General features: G+C 44.2%; 1 protein-coding gene across 1 annotated transcript in view; it reads left to right on the top strand.

The window, feature by feature from the left end:
• Positions 1–7,116, top strand: part of LOC146811122 (sulfate transporter-like) — a 56,912-nt gene extending 49,796 nt beyond the window's left edge. The window contains exon 3 of the mRNA XM_085618192.1: positions 745–7,116. Coding sequence (XP_085474318.1) covers positions 745–2,364 — 1,620 coding nt within the window. The 3' untranslated portion in view covers positions 2,365–7,116. The remainder of the gene's footprint in view (positions 1–744) is intronic.
• The last annotated feature ends 2,659 nt before the right edge of the window (positions 7,117–9,775 follow it).

Here is a 9,775-nt window from a genome sequence, read left to right on the forward strand (position 1 = left end):
ACTTAAATGCATTTTACCTGTAATACCAAAACAAACCCTCTGCACACCATAATCTACAATCCTGCCAAATTTCATGAAAATCTGAATGCCCATTTTTGTGCTAAACCAGATACAATATGTCTATGGAAAACGCATTAGTGGAAAAACGCGTTTGGGCCCTCCTTTTTTCTTTGCACCCCCTTAGCAAATCACCACAAATCTTTACATCCTCTGCCACTCTACTAAAAGCCACAGGTTTGCAAAGTCCATGGGCATTTGTCAAATGGGCACAAAGGGATTAGTATGCAAAGATGCATGGAATTACTATACTTGGCCATCCTAACTATAACACCATATATACAAAAAATAGGTTAAAAATGGTATTATAGTTAGGAATTAAATAACATAAAAACTAATGTTTACAAATCAATAACCATTGAAATTCACCAGTTGTTCTTTACTGATCTAAATATAACTTGCGCCCCTGCCATGCGCTACTTATCACCTCACATATTACATGACTTCTGTCATGTTAAATGTCACCTCCAATGAGGCCCTGTGCCCAAGCCCCTGCAGGCGGCTATTCTTCAATGTGCATGACCTGTGGCTGTGCTCAGCACAGGGATGGTGGAAGGACCTTGTTATAGAATGTATTGTATATTTATTTGTAAATTATTTCTGCTTCTTACACGTGGAATAACTTTTAAAAAACGTCTTTCTATATTATTGCACAGCTGGTAAACATAATTAACTTTGTATTTTTAGATCCTATTTTGGATGTTCCAGCTGGGCTTCATAGCTGTGTATTTGTCTGAGCCACTGCTGAGCGGATTTGTGACAGGTTCTTCCCTGACAATTCTCACGTCCCAGGTGAAATATCTCTTTGGACTGAAAATTCCAAGCCACGACGGAGCAGGGGCCCTTGTACTCACCTGGATTGATATCTTCACATACATTAAGAAGACAAATCTTTGTGACCTCATTACCAGCATTGTTGCATTGGCTGTCATCGTACCTGTCAAGGAGATCAACGATCGATTCAAAAGCAAAATGAAGGTCCCATTCCCTGTGGAGTTTTTGATCCTTGTTGTGGCCACACTGGTTTCCCACTTCTTTAACTTCAAGGGAAAATATAATTCTTCTATCTGTGGGAAGATCCCCACAGGCTTCCTGGCACCCAAGGCACCAAATGTTAGCCTCATTCCCAGCTTAGTTTCAGATGCTTTCCCCATAGCTGTCATCAGCTTTGCAATTTCGGTCTCGTTGGCAGAGATGTTCGGCAAAAAGCATGGATACCCTACCAGGGCAAATCAGGAGATGCTAGCTATAGGTATGTGCAACTTCATCCCATCTTTCTTCCACTCTTTTGCATGCTCTGCAGCATTGGCTAAAACACTTCTTAGAGAATCAACAGGAGCCAAGACTCAAATCACTGGTTTGGTCACTGCCCTGGTTCTTTTGCTAACACTTTTGGCCATTGCCCCACTCTTCTACTCCTTGCAGAATTGCATCTTAGGTGTCATCACAATTGCAAATCTAAGGGGGGCCCTGAGAAAGTTTTCAGACACACCAAACATGTGGCGTCTCAGCAAAATCGACACTGTCATCTGGTGGGTCAGCATGCTTGCCTCTTCTCTTATTTCTACTGAAATTGGTTTGCTGGTGGCGGTTTGTTTCTCCATACTCTGCATCGTCTTCCGCACTCAGAGGCCCAGAGCTACCCTCTTGGCCAAAGTAAGTGACACTGAGATCTATGAGGACCAATTCACATACAAAGAGCTCAGCGACATTCCAAATATCAAAATCTTTCGCTTTGACGCTTCACTGTATTACGCCAACAAGGCCTATTTCAAGAATATGCTCTATGAGAAGACAAATGTGAACCCTTTAGACATTGCTGTATTGCAACGAAAGGCCAGAAAAGCTCAGGAGGCAGTTGCCAAATCCACTGATTGTGGTTTCTTCTCCAAGTGTATTGCCACAAAATCATCCAGCAGACACCAGAATTCAGCTGAGTTCCCCATGCCAAAGATTGCCATGCATTCCCTGATCATTGACTGCGGAGCCATGCAGTTCATAGACACGGTTGGCCTCTTCATGCTAAAGGAGATCTACAGCGACTATAACAACATTGATGTGTGTGTATTCCTTGCCAATTGCAATCCTTCGTTGAGACATTCCCTTCAAGAGGGTGGCTTCTTCAACCAGTGTAGTTCTGGAAAAGACCCAGAGCAGCTGACCTTTCACAGTGTTCACGAAGCTGTGCAGTTTGCGGAGAGAAAGTACGCTGAGAAGCAGAGGGAGATTCAGTTACTCAACGCTGCCTTCTCCTTCAACCCCAGCCAGACTATCGCCGAAGACATATGCGAACAAACTAAATTCTAGCAAGTGGTGGTAGAGATGCGCTGCAAGGTGTGCAGGTTCATCCAAAGCCTGCAGCTTGCTCATGCTACACTGTCCATCATCTCTTTCCAAAAAAACGGGGTGACTGAAGGAAAGGCATATACATTTATCACAGTTTTTGGAAGTGGGAAATCATATTCCTTATGTCCTGGCATTAGTATTCTGCGGAAATGTAAGATATCAATTTAACAAATCGTTCTCCCTTAATCCACGGTCTTTATCTTTAATTATTTTATTGGGTTGAAAACACTGAATAATCATATACAGTAATTCCTTCCATGCAGCTACATCAAAAATATGAGTGAAACTTTTCGTACACAATAGCCTCTCGTAAAATAAACCAAAAACAAACTCCATAGAGGGAAAGTAATAAAGGGAAGAGAGGACACTTGGAATAATGTAGACAACAAGGAACAACCAGGATAAATACACGCTCAGGGGACATTTGGGGGTAGTACCTTGAGTCTTCTCGAGGAATATTCCTGAGAAACTCCTCTCCATCCAAGTCCAATGGTCCAAGCAGAGTAATCTATAAGTGCAGTCCACTCTACTGCACTGAGCAAACAACTCTGTTCCATTAATTCACACCATTTTTAGCTTCCTCATGATAGGATCTCCCTGGGTCCGCATGCTTAAAGGCATATGTTATACTCTCCTTCATTACATGGAGTCTGACTGGACAGCAACCAGAAGAAGAAATACTAAGAGTTAGCAACTCCTTTGGAACCAACGGAAGCTCTCTTCTCCTGTCTGTGTCATTGAGCAGCGATCGGGAAAAAGACAAAATTCACTTGAAATTGTTACTTCGGGAGGGTCATCTTTTTCAGACTTGAACCCCATATGCCAGGATTCTTGAGAGTCTAATCCTTCAGAGTGCTCTCAGTACCAGAAGGCTATCACCAGCACCATCAAGAAGTGACAGATGTCCAGAGAGCAACCCCATCACCCCTGCCACAGCGGTCTGAGGGTCAAACACTGGATATTCCAATACCCTAATATGATCAGAGCATTTCAGTTTCTCTAGTGTCTCCAAATGAGTGTCCAAGCTCCACTATGCACCAGAGAATTAACGTCAGACTTCTCACAGCTCTGTAAACCTCTCACCTAGAACCCTACCACATCTAAGAGGCATCCATTTCGGCTAGGCATGCCTCCTTCACCACAGAAGTCTTTTCCACCTTGTCCAATTTGTTTTTAACTCGAGTTCAGGGCCTCCATCATCCCTTACTGCCCTTTCATTATAGCTCCAACGGATCTCCCAGGATTCACAAGTTCAGCTCCACTTTTCCGCTCCCTTTCCTGTTTGAGTTTGGAAGAAGTTCTTCAACTACATTTTGTGGTGTGAAACCATGTCATGATTCAGGCCACACCACTATCAGTGCCCAGGTGGCTCAGCTGCCTGCTGTTAACGTCCTCTCCTCTTGGGATTTTTCCCAGCATGCCTTCTCCCTGGAGTCACAAACGCTGCTGTGAGTGTGCATTTGCACTAGCTCTAGTGAAGCCAGTTACCACTTACTATTCAGGGAGGGTCATACTCTCCTCTACACATGGCAGCACAGGCCAGTGGCGGCTCCTACGCTAAGCTGGAGGAGCGTCGCCCCACTGCTTTTTTTGCAGTGAAACAAAGGGAAAATAAAATGATAATAACTCACATTTTTATTTTCTCCTACACCTGCAGCTTTGTGTGAGGGGGTGGGGGCAGGGGAGGAGTGGTAGCACTCTCCTATGTGTGCAGCGACTGTTTGGCCAGCCCTCTCGGGCAACCCAAAACAGTCTTGCGCACTTCGCATGTTCTCCATGCAGGCTGCAGTACATGCCCAGGCTTCCAGTCAGCGTCTGAGCACTGAAACACTACGCTCAGATCAATCACAATGCTGCTAAGGCACCGTTGTGATTGGCTGACTGGGAGCCTGCGTGTGCTTCCTGTTGAGGCTTAGAAAGGGAGGACTATGGAGGAGAGACACGGCGAGGAAACAGCGAGATGGTAAGATTTTTTTTATACCTGCTTCCCCCGTACCCCCCTGCCCCCGCCCTCTACCTCAGAACCGTGACAGTCGCCGCTGGCCCAGGCTGTCTGTAAGCAAACTCTCCTGCCTCTCACACCAGTGAGGGAGAGTCTCGGGCATTTCGCAGCTCCGTCGGTGCCTTTTAGTAAGAAATTTTCCTATACACAGATCTGCACCGCCTGATCCTCAGCTACGGGCACACACTTCGGCCTGAGGCTGCAGAATGGCACCCATCTGGTTAGCAGCCAGCCAGAGTCTGTGTCAAAAGTTGGCCCCAAGTGTGGAAAGACTGCATTAATTAGAAGCTGAGAACTGAGTGATGCAAAGCATTATTAATAGTGGATAGGAATGGTCCCTGAGAACAGATCTTTGGCACCAGCAAGATGAGTTTAAATCCTATAAAAATGAAAGAAAAATGCCTCATAATTGGAGGCAGGGCACAAGTCCTAAAAAAAAAGAAGTGGAGATACTAACCAAGTTAGGCAGTATGTAAGTGACATCACAGCACAAGACATCACGGAGCGTGACATCACAGCAAATGCATTCACAACCCAGGACCTCACAAAAAGTGACATCGTAAAAAGTGACATTAGATCTTAAGCCCTCACACATATGTTTAGCTGGTCTATCGTAACTACATTTGAGTGCATTGCAATATTTAACAAATTCGATTTTGCATCAGAGTTGTCCAAAAAAGTGACACAAACCTGAAGCAGAATCGTGGCCTCAACTTAAATCTTTATTTTTAAAAACTCTGTCACAAAGATGTTAGTAGAAAAGGGGCAGTAAATCTGTTCTGCTTAATTGGTTACAATGTTTGCATTTAAAAAGATCTTATGGGGTTAATACACCTGCTTCATAGATCTTTGTGTGCTCAGTAAATCTCTGTGAATAATAATAATGGTAAGACACCTCTGGAAGTTACTGCACTTGCTGGAGAGATCTGTGTTTTGTCTTGTCCCAGTTATTAATTAAAGTAGCATAGATGGTTACTATGTCTCCTGCAGAGCACATCATGTGACACACAGATGACAGATTTTTATTTTACATAGAAGGCTAAGTGTGTTACTGCTTTTAACACAGCGATCCTTTTGTTACTCGCAGTTCATAAATTGCAATCCTTCTAATATATCACAGTGAGCAATGAAGGACATGTGGCTCCTATGGCTTGTATTCCTCACTGTTTTAAGTAACATCCTATACATTGATTTACACAAATATGATTTATTTTCGATGTATAATGTGTACGTTTGATGTAAAGCACTCATGGATTAGGATGAGTAGTGCTATGCTGGAAATAAAACAAAATAATGCCATTTAAATTGTTATTTCTGTAAATAGTGGGACAGATCAACAAATATTTGTGTAAATACTGGGACAGACCAACAAATCTGACATTCTTACAGTGCATGCCTATGTCTTATTTACAGTGAGTGAACACATTCAAAAGCATGCCTCCCTTAGTTACTGGGATGTAATAACAATCTGTTTCCCCCACTTGCATTCAGGCATGAAGCTCCCTGTAGCTCCCAGCCAGGATACTCCAACAAAAGGAGACCTGATGGCCCTTCTGCCTTTGTTATGGGCCCAGATAGACTCTGATAAGCCCTCTCCTCGCCCGAACTTTGCTGCTCGGAATCAAAGCAGACAACATGCAGGCCCTGCTGAATCTGTCCCGGTGTCTGACAATCACACTGGGATGACTTCAGCATATTTCTGTGTGGCCTAACTTCTTGGCACCCTGTGAAAAGAGTGGGTAGATGCTGTCTACCCGCGTGTTCCCTCGACTTGTGCCCTGTTTGGAGGTCTTCCATTGCCCATCCAGTTTTAAAGCGAATATCAAATTGTTTTCTGGGCATAAGAGACACATGGGTCAGTATCTTGTTGAGTCTCACACATAACACTAGCCGGTGCAATGGGTGTAGCAGACAAACTCAGAAGAACACAAAACACACATTTACAACATTGTGAGGGTGCCCCCCGTGTTTTCAAAGTGAATCAGCCGGGCTGATCCTAGCCGATCAATAAAGGGATCAGTTACAGGGTCAATGCTGTAAGAAGAGGAGGGGCTCAGGGTTGGTGCTGTAAAAGGTTCCAAAATGTCCACAGTAACCATTGTGGCCTTCAATGCTCATCGTCGGGCGCCTTTCCTCTCACCACCCTCGACCAGTACAAGTATCAAGTGTGCTAGGCTGAAAAAAACAGCTTTGTCAAAAAATAATTTAAGATTATAAATCAAACCAAGTTCTGAAGAAAAAAACTACTGTAGAAGATGCGCTGTGGGAAGTGGAGTCTAGGCGCTTTTCATTCCCCTGCTAATTTGACCTGGCATCATCTGTTGTTGGTAAGAGGAGTCAGAGAAACGTTTTAGAAGCACAAACATTTGCCATCAAAGTTCACACCAACTGTTTAAAGAAACTTACATTCCATATTTTCCGCAACTCTCGACTTTGGAACACATAGGAGACACAATATAAACAAACATTGACAAAGCCAACCAATCTGGCTTGCAATTAATTCTTGAAATACACGCAAGAGACGCACAGTTGGGCCAATATGCCACGCATGTAAAACTGTGCAGTGGAGAATCAGGACAGTCACGTCACCTGTGACATAATGCAGCCAATGGCAGTGCAACCATCTGCTATAGGTTGTTTCTCTGTATTGTTGATCTCAGTGCTGGCAACAGATAGCTAAAGTTGCCTGTAGCCAGATGCTAAAAAGTCCATCTGTTTGCCTTGATACATAAAAATTATACTTAATAAAACTATGGAGAAATGTATATTTTGTTATAAGTACTGTGATATAGGTAGCCTAAATTAAATTAATACAACCAATAATCAATAAGCATATTCCTTCTATGTGTCTTCGCCCATTTCTACTCAGTACAATTCTGCTTCAATGTTCAGTAAGTGCAAACCATTACTAGTATATTCTGGGTTAACTTGCATTTATTTAGTTTATTCATTCATGTAGTGAGAACTTTACTGTCCTCGTTACTACTGATAACATACAGCAACATAATACTCACAAAAAGAAACCAGATGGTTTGCCAACTATACCTAAATATTGGTTGAAAACATGGTTGAAAAAATGGTAGACAATTATTTTTGTAAAGACGAGAACCCTCACTCACCCAAAGGTGACATGCTTCATGTTATGTTATGTTATATGCATTTATTACGTGCACAGATACTCAGGAGTGTCCCGGCGCGACTCTATAAAGGTAGTATGCTCATCATCAAACAAAAAGAAAGGTTTTCAGTTTTTTCCTAAACGTCCCCAAATCCTGGATGGTACGCAAACTCAGCGGAAGTGTGTTCCAAACAGTAGCTGCCTTCACTGTGAAGGAGCCACCTCCGATCCTCTGACGCTTAAAGCGAGGGACATGAACAAAATACAAAGACGTGGAGCGCAAAGCCCGCCCAGGTAAATAAAAAGCGATCCGCTTCTGAAGATATATGGGCCCACTACCATGAAGTGCCCGGTGGGCCAAAATCAGTAGCTTAAATTTAACTCTAGCGGCTACTGGTAGCCAGTGGTACAAGCGGAGCTGGCTCTGTACACTGTCCCTAGAGGACAGCCCGGATAATAATCTAGCAGCAGTATTCTGGACTACCTGCAGTTTCTTTAACATATAGCCCGGAATACCAGAGAAGAGGGCATTAGCATAATCTAAGCGGGACATAATCAATGCACATATGAGTGTTTGTCTTGCAGCTATTGGCAGAAGGGAGAAAAAACTTCTAAATGATTTAGGCAAACCGAAGCAGCCACCAGGCAGCTTCTTGATGTGCGTCTCAAACGAGAGACGCTCATCAAACCAAACCCCAAGATTCTTTGACGATTTCTCAGAAGATATTGGACAGGGGTATCCAGGTGGCCAAAGCTGCTCTCGGAAATTTGGAGGAAACATACCAAATAGTAGAACCTCCGATTTCCCTTCATTACACTTAAGCTTTGCCTCCGCCATCCAGTTAAAAACTGAGGCCAGGCAAGTTTATGCCTGAGATACCGAGCCCACCTCTCTCTTCCAGGTGAATAATAGCTGGGTATCGTCCGTGTATGCCATCACCTTAGCTCCCAATCCTTCCGCTAGATAGATCAATGGGGTCATGTAGATGTTGAATAGAAAGGGGCTAAGGGCAGACCCTTGCGGGACTCCCATTGAGACCCTCTGTGGAGAGGAGGAAAAAGGTGGTGTCCATATCTGCTCCGTCCGGGCTTCCAAAAAGGAGCGAAGCCATTCCCATACCGCCCCTGATATCCCAATCCTAGCCAGGCAGGATAGGAGCAATGGATGGGGGACCGTGTCAAACGCGTCCGAGAGGTCAAGCAGGATAAGTGCCGCCCTCCCGCCCGCATCCAGACAATCTCGTATGCCCTCCGCCACCTCGACCAGCACAGTTTCAGTGCTATGTCCCGCTCGGAAACCAGATTGGGCTGGATGTAAAATCAACTCCCTCTCCACAAAGTCAGTCAGCTGTTTATTTACCACCTTTTCACACATCTTTGCTAGAGCAGGAAGTAAAGAAATAGGACGATAATTCCCAGGGCAAAGGGGGTCAAGCAGTTGTTTTTTAAGAAGAGGCCGAATCATCGCTTCCTTCCAGGAAAGAGGTACAACCGCTTCCTTCAGGGAAAGATTAATGATAGTGGTAACTTCTCTGTAGACGATCTCAGAGACTGTTGCCAATGTTCTGGACGGACATGGATCAGAAGGAGATCCAGATTTTAAGGCCTTTAAGATTTTAAGACATTCAGGAGGGACTACTAGACCAAATTCAGAAGAGATGTGGTCAGTACCTTTTGATGGACCAACTGAAACATCCTCTACCTGGGTCCTCTTAGAGGTAAAGGTTGCTTGGATGCCCATAATCTTATCCCTAAAACTCGCGAGAGAGTGTCACACCAGGCGGAGGAAGAAGGCATTACACTAGCTTGCGCCACAGGAGCCTTGAAGCTCTGAACGATGGTGTAAAGTTATCTGGTGTTGTTATTTGCTGCTTCGATACAGGTTGAGTAGAATAGCCCTTTAGCCAGTTTAATTGAAGCATAATAGGCCTTCTGCTTGTCCCTGAGCTTCCTCTTATCCTCCAGACTATATCCACCCTTTCTCCATGACCGTTCCAGGACCTTGCAGTCATGTTTCAATCCCTTTAACAGGGTATTGAACGAAGGTTTGGATGGAGATTTTCTCGTCAACCTGTTCGGCCAAGGGGAAATCACCCTTGCCATTGCTGTTGAGACCCAACTGGAGAGTTCTGCCACCTGAGTGTTAAGATCTCCAACCAATGTAGGCTCAGAGGCTGCCTGGGCTGTGCTAAGTGCAGCAGGATCAATTTTCCCAAACAAAAAATTATGGCTTGGGGGTACTGAGGGTTCAG

The sequence above is a fragment of the Triturus cristatus genome, chromosome 7, assembly GCF_964204655.1.
Source record: "Triturus cristatus chromosome 7, aTriCri1.1, whole genome shotgun sequence".
NCBI lineage: Eukaryota > Metazoa > Chordata > Amphibia > Caudata > Salamandridae > Triturus > Triturus cristatus.